General features: G+C 43.6%; 1 protein-coding gene across 2 annotated transcripts in view; it reads right to left on the minus strand.

The window, feature by feature from the left end:
• The window catches only part of LOC113024422 (voltage-dependent T-type calcium channel subunit alpha-1H-like), a 63884-nt gene extending 43127 nt beyond the window's left edge, over window positions 1-20757 (minus strand). For both annotated transcript variants that reach the window (XM_080303079.1, XM_026171519.2), the window contains exons 1-8: window positions 20117-20757; window positions 17048-17328; window positions 6960-7053; window positions 6661-6794; window positions 6167-6264; window positions 4809-4968; window positions 226-538; window positions 36-128 (exon numbers count right to left, since the gene is read on the minus strand). In XM_080303079.1, coding sequence (XP_080159205.1) covers window positions 36-128; window positions 226-538; window positions 4809-4968; window positions 6167-6264; window positions 6661-6794; window positions 6960-7053; window positions 17048-17304 — 1149 coding nt within the window. In that variant the 5' untranslated portion in view covers window positions 17305-17328; window positions 20117-20757. The remainder of the gene's footprint in view (window positions 1-35; window positions 129-225; window positions 539-4808; window positions 4969-6166; window positions 6265-6660; window positions 6795-6959; window positions 7054-17047; window positions 17329-20116) is intronic.
• Window positions 20758-21130: the final 373 nt, after the last annotated feature.

Below are 21130 nucleotides of genomic sequence, written 5' to 3' on the forward strand. Positions count from 1 at the left end.
GTGTGTGGCCATTTGTGCTATAAGCATGTACTCACTATAATGAGGAAAATGAAGTAGATGAAGTTGTAGAAAGAATGTGCGTCCATGACATAGTACATGATGTCTACCCAACCCTCAAGAGTAATTACCTGAATGAAAACATGCACACAGTCAACAACAGCAATATGTAGTGTGCACCTCATGGTAACCAATCAGATTCCTGCGATTAATCCTGGAGACATTTACCTGAAAAATGGCAATCCAGGCATATCCAATGTTATCAAAGTTAATAGCTCCTTTGTGTGGGTTCAATTCCCCAGCACGACACTCATTGTAATACTGATACCAGTTCACACAAGACCCGGGCTCATCTACTCTAAGGCCCATCTCTGGTAGGGCCTCCCCAGCATCCAGCAAGCAGGAAGTCCTGCCTACTCGGCGACGAGGCACATCAGAGCACCGGAGCATCCCGTTTTCTCTTTCCATGGAGCAGATGAAAGGGTGGTCGTCTGTGCCGTCGGGCCGATAGTAACCATTCAGGAAGGAAATGTTATATTTCCTAAAGAAGAAGAAGTTTCATGAGTGAACAGATGTTAGATTTCGCTTCGTGTAAGCATAACCGAATATAAGAGGACAACAAAAAATGTTGATTGTTTTCTTTACTGCCAACAAACAAATAACATACCATTTCTTTCAAAATCATCTTTTCAAAAATGATTAAACTGTTTTTGTCAAATGATACTTAAACTGAAGTAAACAGTGCATTTCTTGGTAACTACTTCAGCTGCAGAGTAATGAGTGTAATGTGAGAGTGGGTATTTATGACAACAAAACTGCGTGAAGAAAAATGTCTCCCATTATGGCTCATGGATGTGTGTGTACATGTGTGCGTGTTGTGTTTTTTAAATTGCATGAAGTTAATTCTGAACAATGGCAGAAAGGAAGTTGTATTTGGCCCCGGCTGCACAGATCTCACGAGTAAGCCAGCATCAAGCACGAGTAACACGGAGCGGACCTCAAACACAAACGCTGAGTTGCTGGGTTGGATTCGAATGGTTTTCAAAAAGATTAATCATTTTATTGACCTACTGTTTCCTTCAAAGGTCTGTTTTCTTGGGGAAAGAAATGAAAGACGGTGTGAAACACACAGAGGTGCTAAAGGAGGAAATGAGGAAACCGAGAGGGAAACACAGATGAAGGGAAAAAGCAAAAAAAAAGCCAGGGAGGGTGCATTGGAGAGATAAGCAATCAATCATGTGTGGCGTAGAGGAGGGTCCCGAGGGAGCGCTGCTGCCTCACTTCTTATTAGGAAAGGTCATTTTGTTGTTTATGAAGCAGAAAAAATCAAAATCTTTACAGTGAACATGAAACTGGAGAAGGGTTCGTTTTGCTAAAATGGTACCGGATACTGTGCAGTGGGCTACTTGTGGGCTAAGCGAGAGTCGGTTAACAACTTCAACAACTACTGCAGACGGTAAGGAAAGGAGCTGTTCCTGCAGCAGAAAGCAATTCCAGCTGAACTGTGCGCATTATGTTGCAAATTAAGTGAAACAGCTGGAAATCATTTTGCAAATGTCATTTTGTAAAATCTTGTACAACAAACTATGATCCACTCACTCGACTCTATTGGTAAAAATTACAGTGTCAGAATTCAATCTTAACCATCTGAACGCCCAGATTCCTCCAGAGAGAAGCCAGAGCATTCAGACTCTTGGAGCTGCGTGCCTTCTTGAACTTATGATGTAAGCTTAAGATTGGATGATATAACATTTCAAAAAATGTAACGATTAAACAAAATCACCTCCAGGAAGCACTGATGACTCACAAAGAAAAATAAAACACCCCAGGTTTAGCCCCTTTACCCAAATACTTTCAGCTGAGGAGTTATTTCTTTCCATTTCTCATTAAGATTATGCTGATAATTATTTGCAGATCTGGGAAATATTAATATTTGCACGAGCTCAGTTAAAGTTGTGATGAAATGTGTATTGTGTTTTCATAATGAGGCAGTGTTTTGCCTTGTTTATCATCTCTCCATGAGCGCCCAGATAAATTCCACTCTGGCAGTAATGTCCTTACATTAAGCAGCAAAACTCTCAGTAAAAAAAACAAAAAAAAAGTGATTCTGGGAGAAACCAGCTGAAATTAAAATGTATCCCTGACAGCTCTGAAGGTGCCAGATCCATCCTGAGCACGAACGCTTTGTTCCCAATCGTTTCACTGTGGAAGCTGCGAATCTGCGCAGCTGCTGAGCAGAAAACATTTAGGTTAATAAGGCGACGTAAGATCACAATGACACACCAGAAGATGCAAATAATTAATGAAGTTACGCTGCTGTGCCACCTGCGTAAATTGCTCGCAATTTGGAGGGCCTCTATCCCGCTGCTGGGTGATGCCACAGCTGTTTAATAAAGTCAAAGAGCAGCAGAGTTTCAACGTGTGTTTTTTCAGCATGACTCAGATTTTAGCTTCCAGGCAGATTCTATAAGAACTGATATGAAGGAGATGAAGCTGATAGCGGTCAGTAGCCTTCAGGAAGAAAAAAGTGGAAAGTGCTTCTAATTTGCATTTGTTCTAATGTCCAGTCCTCCATCAGATCTACCATAAAATGTTCAACTAGAAGCTTCAGAACCGGAGAACTCAAGCCAGTGGATCATGTCATGTTTTTTACATCCAGTGTGATGGATATGTTATATAATTGTAACTGAAGGAGAAAAATACCCCTAAAAAGCTCAAACGGGGGCTTGTTTGTTTCCTGCACTGTGGTTTTATTGTGTGTTATCATTGTTATTCAGTTTTAATAAGGTGTATATTTAACTCCCTCTGCTTTGCTGCCTTTTCTAAACTGTGAGTTCATATTTTTTCTTCAAGTTGATTCACTCGACCCACGACAAGTCACCAAGTATTGACCCTGGTAACTCAATCTGTTTCAGGTTCTCTGAACTTCAGCGTATGCATAATGAATTTAAAGAGGACGCACTAGGATATATTCTTTTCCAAATATTTATTTATTTATTTATTTATTTATAAGTGACTTATGTATGTATGTATGTATATATATGTATATATTGTACTATTCTTAGTTAGTGTATTGTCTGTCTTGTCTTAATGTTGGTTTAAAATGGAGCAATGTAACAAAAAATAATTTCCCCCAGGGATCAATAAAGTATTCTGATTCTGATTCTGATTCTGATTATCTTATAAACCTTACATCCCACCACCATAATTTAGAAACCAGGTGCTCAGACCCAGTGGGCTCCTGCTAAAGCTAACTCCTTCATATTGACTTTCCTCATACAGATGTTGTACATTAAGTGTGCAACTCTTAAGTAACTCTTCATTTAAAGATTTTTTGCTAGGAGAATAGGAAATATGAGCACTGGGGAGGCCAATCCATGACTGACGCTGTTTCATTATGTGTTTTTCTATCCAGATATGCTTTTATTAGCAGTGTGTTTGGGATCATTGTCATGCATGTAGACACTTACTGTTGCACCTTTATCTTGACCTTTTGCATACATATTGATGAAACCAAAAATTACCAAATACCTCTTGCTCCTGATCTGACATCCACCTTCTACCTGAGAACATTTCTTTAGTGAGCAGTAGATGGATCACCTGAAGGTCCAGATGCATTTCTTAGGTCCTGTGGACTTTGGATTTTTTTTACCATATCTTAAACACTGTCTGCTACAGGCAAGTCATTGTTTCTTTGGTCCTCCACTTGTGTGCAGTTTCCTCAATTTTTTAAGGTCCCACTGCACACCACGGCGAGATATGCTAAGTTTTCAGCTAACAGCTCTTTGGGATCTTGGTGGTTCAAAAATACTACTTCATGCATCACAAGCTGTGTTATCTTTGGCATTTTACATAGACTTTAGAAAAGAAATAGGAATAAATAATGTGTTTTTGTGACAGGCTGCTAGTAACAAAGTGTGCAAAGATACAATTTAGAATTGGGTCTTTGATAAGTTGTCTGCTGTTTGTACGCGAAACACTGATTCATCCCTTGAGTTCACTTGTATGATTCATGGACCACTTTTAAAAAATTACAAGAAATTCTGGCTCCTTGAAAGCAAATTATAAAGAAATAAGAGGTGGTTCAAGATTTCTGCACAATACTGTACAGACACTAAGATAAGGACACTGAGCACTTTTGGTCGAGGCTGCTGCTGCTAGAGATTAATTTCAGTCTTTGCTTCTCCAGCATCACCACAGATTCCTTTGTAAAGCTGCCGTATAAATAAAGTTAGTTATTGGCAAGAACCACAAATTCATTATCAAATGAGTGAATGTTTGGCACAACAACAATGCGTCACCACAGCACCATCACTGATTGTTGTCCAAGTTGCTATCTAAGAAGGCGAAACAGACGTTATCTGATGTTGTGTGATAATATGTGGTCATGTTTGTGAACATGTGAGCGGGAAGCGGGAGTGGGAGTGACGGTAACATCATCAGTTAGACTGTGATCGAGCGTGACATGAAGGATTGTGTGGGGGAGAACCGGAGTGACAGCAAACTCAGATGGTTTTACTGTGGAAACAGCCGCTCGGAGGCAGCCACTGAATAACAGCTCCCTAAATTTATTTAGCCTTCCAAATCCCTTGATTTGTGATCCCTGATGCTCAAAGTGTCCAACGGGAAGCACGTAGCACCTCCGTGACGGAGCTGATTAGAGAACAAACAAGATCAGCCCATCTGTGATATCGATCCCCGAGTAAGGAGAGAGAGAAGCTGATCAGTTGTGAACAAACTTTTGACAGGTTGGAGCAATAAAGCTGGCGCAACTCGTGCTGTGACATCGGCTGGTCACTATAGCAACTCACATCTTCACATCCTCTCCCATGAAACAGCGGTTCCTCAGTAGCCCCGCCCACAGCTGTACGCCAACGATGCCGAAGATGAAGAAGACAAAGAAGCAGAGCGCCAACACGTTTCCCAGCATAGGAAGTGTGTCCAGCAGGAGGGTCACAAGAATGCGCATACCTATCAGTGCACACACACACACACACACACACACACACACACACACACACACACACACACACACACAGCATAAACACAGAAGGGTAGACAGTCAGACAAGCAAAGATCAGCAATAAGTCAATGCAAACTTTAGCAAAATGTCAGTCACAGTAAATGTTGGCCAGACAGGACTCTTTATGTATTCTGCACAAAACGCAGGCAGTGCAATTAGCTGAATGGCAACACTGATAATTGGCTCTTACTCCACTCTCCTAAAGAGAGCACATACAAAATCTTCCTCCTTCCTTCTTCTCTACTCGTTCCTACTTCAAAAACACTCTCCGATTTTACAAGAACTCAATGAGAGCCGCAGCAAGGTCACCAAGTGTAGTAAAAAGAAAAAAAAAAGACATAAAGTTGGCTGGCCAACTTGTGCGGTGAGCTATCAAGAACAACACAAGCATCACAATGATTCGCATGACTTTGTTCACAATGTCCTGATTTATTTACACATGCATCCATCACGGGGCGAGCTGCAGCAGGTGCATAACTCGGGAAGTTAAAGAAATGAAGTGGGATTTACAATCTAGTCGGAGCGTGCAAGGACGGTGACACGTTCTTCATCGTCCCGGCTGTGACTAACGATGTTGCTGACACTCAGCTAAGGTGTTTCCACATCGGATGAGCCGCGCAGGAATCACGGCCCTTTCTGCTCCAATTAAAGGGGAGCGGGAAGCTGATTGGACATGTTTTCGTAAACTACAAAATCATCAGATTTAACATTTCTTCCAACAGCCAGTGGCTTTCTGGAGTCTACACCCTGCACATATCGCCAAAAGCTTTCTGGTGATGCTCTCCCGGGCCTGCACAGCAGCCTTCTCTACTTCTTCTGTTTCGAGGCATCAATCAGCTGAATTGCACTCTCAGGAAAAAAGACTCCTAGTTGTTTCCCCTCTGGTCTCTTTGAGGATTTTTAACCTGCTGCACTGTCCTCTTGTCCCGACTGTTCTCCTGCACTGTTCACCCAGCTTGTATGCGGGCACACTTTCAAAGGTTGAGTCAGCACTTTAAATCAGCCTCACAGTTTCAGCCCATTGTGCGGACGTACAGTCAAAGCCATGAAAGACAATAAAGTAACCCAGTTTCTGTGTGAGCTGCATGCTGGAGGGGAGGGGGGTAAGACAAAAATAAATAAATAAATAAAAGGAGAAAGACTCACTGGGAACTCTGTTGATGGCTCGCAGTGGGCGGAGAACTCGAACAGTCCGGATAGCTGATAAGCTGACGTTGTGTCCGTCCAGCGAGTACTCCAGCATTCTGCGCAGAGGGAAAGCCACCGCTGTGTCACCGGCATCCTGATCAGCCTGACCTTGGCAGACCCTGAACGCCTACAGGGACTCTAGCAGAACTCCGGGATACAGAGCCTTTTAACTACCAATCACCGAGGTCTGTGTCTCTCATGACCGAATGATACGATTGTCATTCTGTGGAGCTATCACACACACACACACTTCCACTGATATGTCTAAGCACGCGCGCACACACGCTTGACATTTAACTGGCATTAAACAAGTGTCTAAGCTTTACACAAAACACACATACACACACACACATGCACACACACAGACACACACACTCTTGGCTCATATTTAATGTCAGGCGCGCCTGCGTGTGAGTGCGCGTCGGCTGCGTGCGCATCTGTCAAGCACTCACCCCACTATAACAATGAAGAAGTCCAATCTGTTCCATGTGTCGCCTAGGTAACCGCTCTGACCTATGACCCCGAGAGCCACCATCTTCACAACCATTTCTCCAGCAAAGAACACAAAGATGCCATCATCCAAAGCCTGCACACAAACACACACACGGAGACCCAGAGGATTAACTGATTAAGCGGGGGGGGGGAAGAAAAATGTTATTGGAAAAACTTTTCAGACCCTTGATAATGAAGTGTGACAGTGGAATATAATTAGTCTGCAATTTCAGATTATGTGTGTGTGAGCGTGCTTTACCTGCAGAAAATAGGGGGTGTGGCCACAAGGCTGGAACATCCCTAGAGTCACGCAGTTGAGCAGGATGGCCAAAATGCTCACACGCTCGAACCACGTGAGGCACGGTTAAGGATCAACACATCGACAGAGAGTCTGAACACTGATTAAAGCAACAAAATGAACACGTTTAATGAAGCTGTGCTTGTAAACTTTAGGGCAGAGGTGTCAAACATAAGGTCCAAGGACCAGAACTGGCCTGGCGAAGACTCATTCTGGTCCACTAAAAGGCTTCATCATAGATGTTGAACTTTTCCTGTTGATAAAGTCCTCTCTCATTGCCGTTCATACTACACCACAGTAAAGTAATAGACAATTAAATGATACTAAAGTTGCTGTTTTTCAACTTCTTTTGTCTATTTCCACATTTGTAATGTAGACAAACTGAGACGGACTGTTGAAATTTGCACTTCTCATAATAAGATTTCTCAGGGATTAAGTGTGCAGTTAAATGCCTCTACATTGATATAAAAGAGAATTTACTGGTCTGGTCCAAACGAGTTTGACATCCCTGCTTTAGGGTGACTGATGGCAGTCTCAGCCAATCACAGGAGCAGAGGAGATAAGTACACTACTGCCTGCTTGTCTCATTTAAAGCTGGCATTGGCAAAATGACAACAAAATCCACGATAACATTTCAGTTTATTATCATTCAAGCTGCGTAAGAGGGAACTACACTCCTGTGTCCTTTCTGGACTTTCAGTCCTAATCTTAGCTGTGGTGGAAGACTTTTGGCAATCATTTATGTCTTCAGTCCAATTTTGCTGAGTAGTAAAAAGAGTATAAAATAATATATTAGAAGTAAGGTGCATGTAGGAAGAACAAGAGTGTGCTAGGAGCCACCTGGAGCCTAGAGTCAGCCTTGACTTTGTTTAAGTACATTAGAAACATACGTTGGGTGGGAGGGGCTTGCCACAAAGAAGGAAGTGCTCAGACAGCTTTTTGGCGTTTCAGCCTTAATTGGATAGAGACAGTGTAGATAGACAGGAAAGCAGGGAGAGAGAGCGAGGGGAAGAAATGCAGCAAAGGGCCGCGGGTTGGACTCAGACCCGGGCCTACTGCTCTCTGGCATGTGGTCACCTGCTCACCCACTAAGTGTGAAACACCCATTTCAAATCGGAAGTTGGAATTTCTGAATTGCTGGTTGCAAATCTCAGCTCAAGTTCTTAAGTTGGACTTCCAACTTTAAAGGTTAGGGCAGCCACACTAACCCTGACTTCACAATCCAACACGGCAGCAGTGCGGTAGCAAAACTGTACAACTTCAACTGCGCAGCCATTGTTGTGTCCTTGTCACTCGCTACATTAACCGTACGCACGGTCGGGCTCTATCCGCGAATGCACTGCAGCGTCATGTACAAGAATCGAGCACTGACGCATGAATGGCTCCACCGTTCCAAAACTCAGAATAAATCCTGTTTTTTCTTTCTCCTCTGACTTCACAAGTATACTACGCTCAACAGTGACATCTGACTTACGAGGCAAATAAAACACAAAAATCGTAATTACAAAATAGACTTTAATTTAATATAAAAGGGGTTTTCGTATTGCTTCCCTGTTCCCCAAGCTGTCGCCACATGGCTCCACATGTTTGATTTAGCACAGGTTTTACACAGATGCCCTTCCCGACACAACCTTCCCATTTATCCGGGCCTGGAGCAGGCACCTGGAGCAGGCACCAGGAGCATGCACGCTTCTTACTCTTGGTGGCATAACTTGTGTCTCCTCTTGGAACCAAACCTAAATGGGACTTGTTTTTCAAGCTAGAATTGAACGTGCGCTCTTTGACCTGCTAACCAACATTATCTACTACTACACCACCAGAGGAACTGAAAGCTACGAAGACATGAAGACATCAATTAGACAGAAGACAGGTGATTTTTTGCAACCACAGGAGTCACTAGCCTACTGGCCATTAAAAAGACTACAGATTTTAGCACGTCCACTTAACTTCACTGTTCAAACTCAGAAGCTACATTTTTTTAGCATCTGTGGAAGTGCTGAAGAAGTGCAGCTACTTTCTAGATTTCTGCTCACTGCAGCTGTAACTGACTCCCATGTATCAAAAAAACATTTGTCACGATATTGGTGAGCAGTAAACATAAACCCAAGCTTTCAAACACCAAAGGAGGAGTTTCTGCTTCCCGAGTTTATGGAGTTGACCAAGTGTTGAAGTGTGATTGACAGAATTGCAGATGAGTGACAATGTAAAGGAAAAGCAACATACGGTGTGCTTGTAAATTGCTGGAACATCACAAGCTCCCTGAAGAGCTTCAGTGCCACCAAACATCAAGCTAAATCCGAAACCTCAGAAACTCTCCCTGAGTGTCACGCAGCATTCCTCCAAACACATTAGCTCATTTGTTTTTTTGCATCTGACAGCCGAGAGGCAAAATCTCCCATGTCCACTTTTGCAAAACGACTTTGCCAAACGCTTACGAGGACACGTGGAATTCACCTCACCTGCATTAAACAATACTTTTCTTGTGATGTTTGCTTTGCCACACAGCACTCAGCACTAAGCTGAGTGTCACTGTCACATAATATGATAATTCACAACATTTTCATACTCATCAAACCATTCAGTGACCCCTCATGCCCTATATCCATTCCTCTGCATTCATTATCGTTCTGCACTCATTTATTCATGTTTTCCTTCCCCCTGTCTGTCACCCATGAATATCTGGCAATGGCAACGTCCATAGCAACAGCGAAGAAACTGTGACTCGTCAAAGTTAAAGGTCCAGCCACGTCTGTTTTGTAGCGCCCCGAACATTACCAGGCTGAACTTGCAAAATACCCGTCTGAGGCTAAGACGAGCATGAAATGTGTGCCTCGCAGCTTAAAATCACATTTACAAGCAGGGAACTGAACGTACCAACCTAAAAAACAACTTAGTGGAAACTTGCGATAATAAGCTTAAAGGCGTCAACCTTCATTTACGAGCAACAACTTCTGACGAGGCATTTTGACACGTTTAATATTCACAACTACAAGAGCCAGACAGCTACCACAACACAGCCAGTAAGACATGTGGAGTCAGTTTAAGAGCAAACTTGCTTATGGCGTGTGTTTGAGCATCTGCGCTGCTTGCTAGCTGTCAAACTGCAAGAAGGAGCATGAATCAGACGTGGGGAGAGAAGAAATAACAGAGAAGGATTTCAAAGGGAGAATAGTCTGAAGTAGAAAGTTAAAAGAAAGACTGAATTTGAATTTGTACAAACACGGATGCACACACACTCTCGCTCTCTCACACACATACACTTGCACACACACTTGCACACACACTTTTGAGCACTAATGTGAAAACTGCTGAATGGATGACAGGACTGTATTCAAGAGCCAAGGACGCATACATAACAAAGCCTGGAGCATGCACATGGACCCGTACACACAGACACATGTGCGCGCGCACACAGAGTCCCCTCTTCCCGGACACTTTGCTCTCGAGAGGGCGGAAAAATTAATGAGAGTACAATCCTTTATCACCCTTGAGACAGAGAGAGAGAGAGGGAACGAGAGAAAGAGGGAGAGGGATGGAGAGAGAGAGAGAGAGAGAGAGAGAGAGAGAGAGGGTAATCCAGTGTCCTCCCTTTGCTGTGGTTGCCATGGGAACCCCCATCTCACCGTAGGAACTGACTTCTGAGTTTCACGATCCGCTTGCATCCTGTCTGGACTGGATCACAACACAATTAATACGCACACACAAACTCTCTCTTTCTCTTTCTCTCTCTCACACACACACACACACACACACACACACACACACACACACAACAGAAACCAAGGTCTTCCTGCTGAAGCTTCCTTCACTCCTTCAAAAGCTTAAGAGAGCCGTTTTAATGCTGTTTCATCTGTATAAGTTACAGCAGCTTAAATAATCCCCCTGTGTGTCTGTGAAACACACACACACAGACACACACACACACACACACCTTAGTTAAACTATAGGAACCCGGCAGGGTCAAAAGTGTGAGTGATGGATGAGCAGGGAGTATTTTCACAGTTGGCACATTGTTCAGTATCAGCGATGAAACACGGAGGGAACGTCCTTTCCCCTGTTTCGCTCTCCCTCCAATGCTTTTCCTTTATCTCCTCTCACACTCAACCTTTCCCTTTATCATCTCTCATTTTCCTCTACAACCTTTTTTTGTGCCTCCTCTCTTTGGCCCAATTATTTTTCTCTTTCGCTTTGCTCCTCCTGCTCTCTGTGTCTCCCTCGTCCTTTATATAGTACAGCATAATTTCCCATCTTCATTTCCTATCACTTCTTGCATATCTTTTTTTGCCTCTCCCATCCACTCCTGTGCACACGCACTCCCCGCTCCGTGTGGAGCGCCTCTGCTCGGCGCCCTCCCCCGTCTGCTTCTACCATCTCCACATACGACTGCCCTTGGGTAGAGTTCTCGTCTCTGACAGAAGCCCGAGTCTCAGCCAACAGATAAACCGCAAGTAAAAAAAAGTAATAATTAACATTGTGAAAAAGCTGAGCAAAGGCACAAAGAGTAGGAAATATGTATAAAGTATATAAAGTAAGGGGTAAAAGGGGGCAAGAATGATGGATGATGAGGTGAGGAATATGCTTAGATCAGGTGAACAAAGGGAGGAGAGCAGCTAAGACCCTGACTGTTCAAGCTCTTAAGTAGTCCAAATGTGGCATGGCCCCTTCTATGTCTTCTCATCCTAATTGCCTCTTATCCTCTCATTTTCACACTCTTCTTCCCTCTTGTACAGTGGCAGAGTCAGACAAAGGTAAAGACCCCACAATAATACAGAGAAAGCACCAGCAATGAAACCACCCTCTTTGAGCAAGCACTTAGTGACTGTGGGAAGGAAAAACTCCTTTTTAACAGGAAGAAACCTCCAGAAAAACCAGGCTCAGGGAGGGACGGCCCTCTGCCATGAATGGTTGGGGTGATGGCAGGGAGACAGGACTGTCTCTCTCCCATGCTGTGGAAGAGAGCCAAAGATTAAAAGTGAGAAAAAGTGAGAGAGTAACTAAGGGAAGATTCAGGATCACCTGATCGAGCCATAAGTATAAACTTTATCACAAAAATAAGTTTTAAGCCTAATCTTTAAAGCAGAGAGGGTCTCTGTTCCCCAAATCCAAACTGGGAGCTGGTTCCAAAGGAGAGCGGTCTGAAATCAGAAAACCATCATGGCAATAATTTTCCTTTCTGTTGCAAATCGCCAACCGTAAAATAGTACAGCAGCATTTCAATAAGAAGAGATCATTAGATGGAATTGATTAACTGATATACAGAATTCAATTATACCATTTTGGCAATTAGACTGCGATAGATAAAGACAACAGAATGAAATGCCAGAGCAGGACCCCCGAGAGTCGAGAAGGTGGATGGAGTGACTCGCTTGAGGTGGAAAATGCTAGGAGGTGACTTGCGTTGAATGGACAATGAAAGATTAGCAGCACGATTTAAAGATAGCAGGGTGGAGGCTGATTGGTTTAAAGAAACAATGATGTCAGCATTGAGATTTGCAGCGTGGGAAAGTGGAAGTGATGTAATGAATAAGCTTAGCAGCCAAGCACACGGGAACGCAGACAAATGAGTGAATACAGATGTTCCTTATTGAACTCCTGCATAAGCTTCATTAGTATTTGCTCTGACAGACATGACTGCCATGGAGAATACACCATGGCTGCTCATGTGTGGGACAGTTTTTTTATGAAGCTTTTCCTCTGAAAAGCTTCCTACTGTAGTGGTTTACACATGAACCTACCTGCCAAAGCAAACATGCAGAGCTGCCCGCTGTGGCAACCCCCCCCGTGAAAAGCAGGCAGCCAAAAGTAGCTTCTACTTACGTAACCGTAAACTGATTGAATAAATCTGGGAAAGCTGCTCAAGTTGTTCTTTTAACTGTTGATAAAGCTCAGGAGATCGTTACTATAGCAAAGGTGTAGGAAAACCAGCTCCAGAGAAAAATTACTGTAGAAAAACAGGAGCTACTGGATGTCACTCAGGATCTATGAGCATGTGTGTAGCCCCCTATTGGGCCTGAACATGGCCACCCGCAGATACCCCTTTGCTCCACCCGTTCTCCCGTCCTTCTTCCCCTCTCCCCCACTCAAACACCCTCTGCTCACAGGTAATAAAGGTCAGGCAGACATTATAAATCAAATCAGATCACATCACCATGATCTTTGTGGCATCATCCGCCACCCTTGGCTGAGATAAACATGCTAAGACCTTCATGTGGCAACATTTTCATGTGAAATGTTCATTAAGTTAAAAGCATCATCCACAGTTGGTCTTGGATTTACTACCCGAGTCTCACGAGCCATGAAGTGCAGGTTTGATTCCAGCAGAAAACAGTGCTGCCTGCCCATGCTCCCTTCTCTCCTGTCAGTATACTTTATTGTTGAATGTCGGCAAACGCACCCTTAAAGAGCATCTGTTTGAGCCGCCATAAAATCTGACAGACATTCATGTTACTTATAGGATGAATGGGTATCACTGCTGTGCTCTTATCAAGGACTTAAACTGGTTTAAGATCATCTATCAGAATAAATACACTGTACTCAGCACAGGTCCATACTGCTCCTGTCATGTATACCCCCGCGTGTAAAGTCTACATCTGGATGTAAAGTTACAATCAGCCACAGTAAGTATGTAATACCTCTGTGTGTTAACTTGCGATCCTGTTTACACAGCTGATTGATCTTGGCTTGACATGTTTCCTCACTAAAGTCTTCACCAGCTCTCACATCAGTTTGAAAGCTGCAGGAAATTACTATTTTGAAACACAGGTACAATTTTTGTCATTTTAGCCTTTTATGAAAATCCTCCATTTAGATTTAAATGATAAAAATGAGCTCCAAGTCTAAACTGACTTTTAGTTTGAAAGGCTGAAAAAGAAGCACTGCCCCCACTGTCAAAGAGTGACATATTTATACACAGGCCCCTGTTTTTAAGGACTAAAAATCAGGATAAAATTATCATTTTTAATGCTTAGTAAAGAAATATATCCAGCTAGTGACTTCTAGAGTCTAGAACCTATGAGCATCATTAAACAATGGGTTTACTCCTTTAGGATTTTTGGCTGAACCGTTACTGCAGCTTCAGCTTTGAACACAGTGTACACTGACCACTTTGTTGGGTACACTCTGGCAGTCTTTTGTCCCTTTAGTACCTACTGAGCATCATTAAACACCAAGATCCACATGAGTATTGTTGCTGACCGTGTCCACCACTTTATGACCACTGCAGCAACCGTGAGATACTTTCATGTCAATATAAACCAAAATGCCTGAGAAGTGTTTCCAACACCTTGTTGAATCTGTGCCATGAAGAGTTAAGGCAGTTTTGCAGGGAAAAGGGGGCCCAGACTGATACTAGCTGGGTGTGTCTATTCCCAATGAGTGTCAATTTCTGGGGTAAAGCTTCAATCTTCATCTAGTGTTAAATGATTTATAATTTGCAAATTACTTAAAAAGGATGAATGAAACCAAAGGAAATGCACTGAATGGGACGACTGAAATATGAACTTCTGTGTTTGCATGAGCAACCTGCTCACTAGTTTTCTCATGCTCTTTGCTGCTTGGCCTCACACTGTCACTTTGGAATCCATACACACAGACTTGATTAAACATAACCTAGTTAAGCTCAGAGTCTGTCATGTGCAATGTGTGTGTGTGTGTGTGTGTGTGTGTGTGTGTGTGTGTGTGTGTGTGTGTGTGTGTGTGTGTGTGTGTGTGTGTGTGTATTCGAGCAACAGAGAGGGAGAGAGAGCCTGAAAGAAGGTGGGCCAAGTTAGTCAAGTTGTCAAGTCACTGGCTCCACCCCTTATTAGGATGACAGCTTGTAACCATGGAAACAGATGCTGGAATCATGTTAATTGGCTGAAATGATTCTGACAGTTCACCCTACTTTGAGTAGGTTCTCATGCTATCCATCGATGTCTAACTATCACCTCCTTACAGACGCATACACACACACACACTTCAACCCTATTAAGAAGCTGTTTAAGAAGAGGAAAACAGGGGGGATAAACAGGGAGCATGGGATCAATGCCAAGCAGAAAGGGATGAAAAGAGCACAATAAGAGAAAGGAAGATACTTGCACAGGAGTGATGGAATCAGCTTTTCTCCTCTTTAAACAAAAGGAAATGCTCTGAATGTTTCATACACTGCTGAATAAGTTATGTCATTTGTGTGTGTGTGTGTGTGTGTGCGTACGTGCGTGCGTGCGTGCATGTGTGCGTGCGTGCGTACCCCCATGCGTCCACATATGCTTGTTTCTGTCTGTGTCGCATGTTACACTGAAAGAGTGGGATAACTGCCACATGGAAAGCTCAGCACTTGACAAAGTAGGCACCTTGCTCCACACATAAAATAACTCCCATCCCCTCCCATTGAAATAGGAATAAAATCCAATAGAATTCACTGGAGCTTGGAAAGGCTGCAAGATAATGTTATATAACGGGAAAAGCCAGTCTCCTTTTTGTTCCTAATAATTGGGGGAAGAGATGTACAGTATGTCGTAAACACGGTACAAAGGAGCATGCCTGCTTTCACAAAGAGGGAGGAAGTGGAAGGAAGGAGAAATGAAATTAATTTGTAATATGTAGTTACTGAGTGAAAAAAGAAGAAGAAGCCAGAGAGGAAGGAGGGGTCACTTCAGGAAAAATGGGACTTTAGGCTCTTGGGGACTGCTCCCCGCCACTCCCCTCTCCCAGTGCGCTCACATTAATGTCCCTGACGAACAACATCCACCCACATTACTTCTCCCGCAGATCATTCACAGTAACACACACACACACACACACACACACACACACACACACTGTAAGTGAAATGCAATGAAATATGTGCGGCATAAAAACAAAGCGGGACATTTTCCAGCAGCTCGACGGACTCGCAGAAGGACAGAGAAGCAGACAGAAACGCAAACTCGTATGAAAACAAATACAGCAAGCGGAAGTAAAAAGGCCGTCAGGGCAGAGCTACGCTGTTACTAAGCAACCAGGTGATTCCTCTAAAGAGCCTCACCATGGGAGATTCCCTCGTTTGTGTGAGGGCATTTACACACTTGTGTGTGCGTGTGTGGGCGTGCATGCTGGAAAGCCTGTGTGTGTGTGCGATGATGATGAATGTGTGGTTTTTAAGCATGCCCAGTAAGTTAGTAACAGCCCAGCAGGTAACAGAGCTTCACTGCATTTGTAGTTTTTTCTTCTTCTTCTTTTCTTCTTGGTGTACATTTTATTTATTCAGCAATTATGTATTTATATTTTATGGAGTACACAGAGTGCTGACAGTGGCAAATACCCACAGACGTGTCCTGACAAGTGCATAACGACACACAAGCGCACAAAAAGTAGAACACACACTACACACACACTACACACACACTCACATACACACAGACAGGCAAGCACACAAGGAGTCATAAGCTGTGGAAAATATTCAATTTGGAGAGCCTCAACAAATCCCTGAGGTGTTGCTGACGTTTATGCATGCTTCAGAGTATTCATAGCTGCTCACACACACTACAGCACTGATAACCACACACCTATTCACACTCACACCTTCACAGCAGAGCTGGGTAGAGGTTGAGGCTCAGAGTGAGAGACAGGGAGGGGAATGGGAGGTGAGACGATGAAGACAAAAGCAGTGGAAGCTTTGGGAGGTGACGTGAGTCTTCACTATTTGTGACTCCTGCTGCTGTATAAATGGAGGCCAGTAACAATGCAACTGACAGGCGACTGTAACCCTGGAGATTCATTAGGGCTTGTCACTATGGAAACCTCAAATCAGGAAAAAATGTTGGCCATCTTTCCCTACAACTAATTTGTCCAAGGAAATATCTGGGTACACACACACACACACACACACACACACACATATACGCACAATACTGACCTTCTCCCCCTGTCCCCTGTGTTTAAACATAAAGTAAACATCTAGGAGCCTGTACAATGGCTCTGAGGAAGCACAGAGCTGAAACACAAACAGACAATCTTTGTCATATTATAAACGCAACCTGCTTGCACACAGGCGCGTGTGCTTCAGGTGCACCGGCTGCAGCGAAGGATATGGGTGGCAGACAGCTCGAAGGCACCAGGACCGCGGTGGGCTGGTTTGGGTCAAAGCCAAAAGAACCACTGGTGCTAGAGCGGGGTAGGGCAGCTCTTCCTTCTCCTTCTCCTTCTCTTCCTCGTCCTCCCCTCTCCGTTCCCTTTCATCTCCCTCAACTGACACGCGCACCTTCTCCCCCTCCTCCTCCTCGTCCTCCTCCTCCTGCGTCGGTCCTCTGTGCTGCTCACGCAGGTCTGGCTCCTGGATGCCCGTCATGGCCGTGCTGTGAACAGCCCGAACCTGAAAGAGGGCGCAGGGGCACGGGCAAACTGTTCAGGACCCGGGAACACACCCTGCGACAAATTCCTGCAAAAATCCAGGAATCCTATACAGCAACGTAGGCACAGGCATGCTGGGATTTTTGCTTTAATGAGTGCAAACATTTCTCAGAATACAGACTATTAATATCAAAGCATTCACTTAACAGTGTGTTATTTTATTACAAAGCATTTTTGGGGAGGTTATTTTGTGTTGTGGATGTGTGATGCGGTTTGATTGTTTGTGTGGGGAAGAACAGAGTTACGGTTTGGTTAGCAATGGGCACGTTGACTGAATCTACTGTAGAGATTAATCACGTCCTCCCAGCCTACATCTGCTGGATAGCTGAGAAAATACTCGATATGCTCAATATAGCAGCATTCCTATGCAGTGAGGTACAAAAAGTAGCAAAAATACATTTAAGCTAATATCTTGTTGTTGTTGTTTGTTTGTTTTTAAAGAAGCTTAATTTAAGGTTCGTGGTTAAGGACATGCAGCAGATTTACTGTAAGGGCAAAAATACATTTAACAGTATTTTTCCGTAAAGCCTGTATTCCATACAGGAAAGTTTGTTTTACACAGAAATCTGTTCATTCATGCAGATTACAATAGCTGAGAAATAACAAGTTGATTCTGGCAAAATCTGGCACCATAAAATTACTTTAAATTGAAAGTGGAAAGAATTACAGTGTCGGGATGGATGTGTGTGTACAGCGTGTTTGTTTCTGCTGTTTTGCCTTGCAGCTCCCAAAACAAACTGAGATCGTGTGGACTGTCACGCCTGCCACTCTGTCCACGAGCTGAGCAAGAAAGCAGGGGAAAGAAATCTTTCTGTGTTTCTCTGTGAAACAACACACCTTCACCAGAAGAATCGCAGCCAGCAATCCTGTGCAGGAAACATAAATCTACACAAATCTAAACAGAGTGAACTAATAGACATGAGCAGAGGTGCAAACAGGGTCAGCGTCGACAACAGGAAGCACTTAGACCACTTCATAATAATCCTACAGCTGTACCATTCGGTGATGACAACAGGCCATTCCTACTGATGCTTTTAATCCAGACTGGCTTTAAACAATCTGGGCATGCCGAGATGAAGTAGCTTAGACGGCTATTTCTTATTGTCATAAAGTGTGGTGCAGAGTACTGAAGCTGTCGGTGCTTTCGTTTCTTTTTGTCATTTACAATACATTTTCAACTTATGATGATTACCGTTAATTAACTCCATGAGTTATATTTCCTTGAGCTATAATTTGGGATACAATCTGATGAAATGCAGGGACTTGGTCGAGCTACAGCCGCCTGCGTGCTGCCTTAAATTTGTCAGAGCACTGGAATATCATGTCAGAAATGTCAGACTGAATGATGATCTCAGTTTAAATACGATGGCAAGAGCCAGTTTGGTTGTTTTGGCTTGAAACATATGTATTTATTTTGTAAAATTTCATGATATTTTTCAGCTTTACCGGCCACCACACTGGGCAGCATTGGCAGGCAAAGATGGGAGCTGGAGCATGTGATACAGTACACATTGTCATGACTACACAGCAAACGCTGCCCACTGGTGCACAGCGAGCTCGTTCTATTGCTTATTGATCCCCAGAGATTCTGGCAAATCCATTTTAACAGTCCGTAAGTTGGGGCCGGAGCAGAGTTACTTGGACAGTGTGAAGAAGAATCAGAACAACAGAAGTCTGAGCCAACCGTGAGTCCGTGCAGGAATATATATTGTGCCTACAGTGTGGCAGACAACGGGAGAGCTGGCTTGCAAGTTCAAAGCTTGGAGAGCAGTGAGTCTGTGTGTGTGCTTCTGATGAAAATAATGAGATTCAATCTGCCACTGTCATTATTTCCTGTGTATTCATTATGGGCACATAGCCTAGACAGTTTAAGGAGTCCAGGCACTTTATGGCATTTTGTTGTGACTCACTAGCTGTTGGGCGGACATCAATTAACCTCTGAAAAAAAAGAACGAAAGAAATAGAAAGCAATTCTCCTGCACAGTTGAAAACCTGCTGATTAGTGCTTTCAAAACATTTTAAAAACTCATTATGAGTCTCCCTCGCTGACAGCCAAAGCCATGTGTGAATCCTTGCGAATCTCAATCAGTGACTAGAACCAAATATATTCACAGCTCTTTAAGACCTCTGAAACCCATTAACTCGGTTTTATACACAGCCTTTACGGCGGACTCATTACGTCTGCGTAAATTGAAAAGAAAAAAAAAATCTTTACCAGGAGTGTGTATCGTGCTTGACGAGAACACGACAAACAGCTGATGTCTGTACATCTCTAAATAGAACATTTCTTTTCATTCAATGCAGGAATTTAAATCCTCGTGAAGGCCACCACGACATTAACGGTGCCACAGCGTTTCCCAGCATTGCTGTGACAGCAAACAAGCAGCAGTCTAATTAATCCGATAATAAACTGCCGAATCTAATAAAAACAAATATTTCCGTTATAGAATGATGCAACAAATCACAAAGGCCTGAGCACGATAAGGTCACTAACTCGGTTTATAGAGCCACACACACTTTATGACTGCTCCTCACCACGTTATTCACATCATTTTATTCTTTACCTTTTTTTTCTTTGCAAAAGACAACCCGCCATTGACAAAGAGCGACAACACAATAACTGGACATTTTTCCTTTCTTTTGTGCCACGGGCTTTCGCCCAGCGCAGAGCCCGGGACAACACAGCGAAGGGGGGAAAAGTACATTATAGCAGCAAAAAAGCGAAAAAAAACTTTGCCCGCTGTTCTTACCGGGGAGCAGCGTCCATCCACCAGCGTCACTCACTCCGGGTCCGCCGTGCGCCCGCAGCTCCAGGAGCCCCGTTGCTCCATCTGAGAGCAGCCCCGCTGGTCCTCTGCCTCCTCCCCCTGCCGATATCCAAACTAACTCAGTCCTCCAGTAGGGAGGATGGGGGGGGGGGGGAGGAAGGTGAGAAAACGGCGAAGGTGTGTGGCGCGCAAGTTTTAATAAATGGAGAAAGTAAAGTTAAAAAGGAACCAGCTGTCCCCCCTGTGCGCCTGCGTCCCCTCAGCCTGTGGACGCGCTGTGCGGTGTCAGGTACTGGAGTTGAGGCGCACCGGGGAGAGGGAGAGCTGCGTTAAGCCAGACGCAGAGAGCCAGCCCGGACGCGCACGGATTTTACCTTCAAAATAAGACGACCCGGTCCCGGAAGTTGTGCATCAAATCGTCTGAAAACTGACAAATGACGCGTAAAAAAGGCGAACTGCAAATTTTGATAGGAATCCGTGCTGGATACAGATCTCCATCGTTTAAGGTTAGCTCTTTCTCACAGTATAGTTTTCCATAAAGAAAAAGAAATGACAGTTGATAAATTACCAGTCATCCCAGTTAAACTTGCCTTTAATAAACCCATTAAAAGCACTTTGTTCACTTGACAAGCAGCTCTTCACTGCCACTCAGCTACACTTTCATTAAGGTCAACACAGATTGATAAACAGCGCTTACGATTTATAACAAACTATTTATTTTTTCATTTGATTTTTTTTATTTATTTTTATTTTTTATTGTAAACCTAAACCGTCTTTTACATTTATCCTCATTACGTGCCATGAAACCCACCACGATGAGCGCTTTAATGACGTGAGGCACAATTTTATTTTGAAAGTTTTGATTGGAGCGGCTCGTTCTTCATGTTGGAGAGCTTGATAGTGACAGAGCGAGTCATAGCATGTGACTTGTCCTCTCGATCTTCTCCGCCTGGCGGTACACAGTAGGTTTTTCCCAATACTCTTCCTCCTGCCTCT

This window comes from Astatotilapia calliptera, chromosome 6 (assembly GCF_964374335.1).
Source record: "Astatotilapia calliptera chromosome 6, fAstCal68.1, whole genome shotgun sequence".
Classification (NCBI taxonomy): Eukaryota; Metazoa; Chordata; class Actinopteri; order Cichliformes; family Cichlidae; genus Astatotilapia; species Astatotilapia calliptera.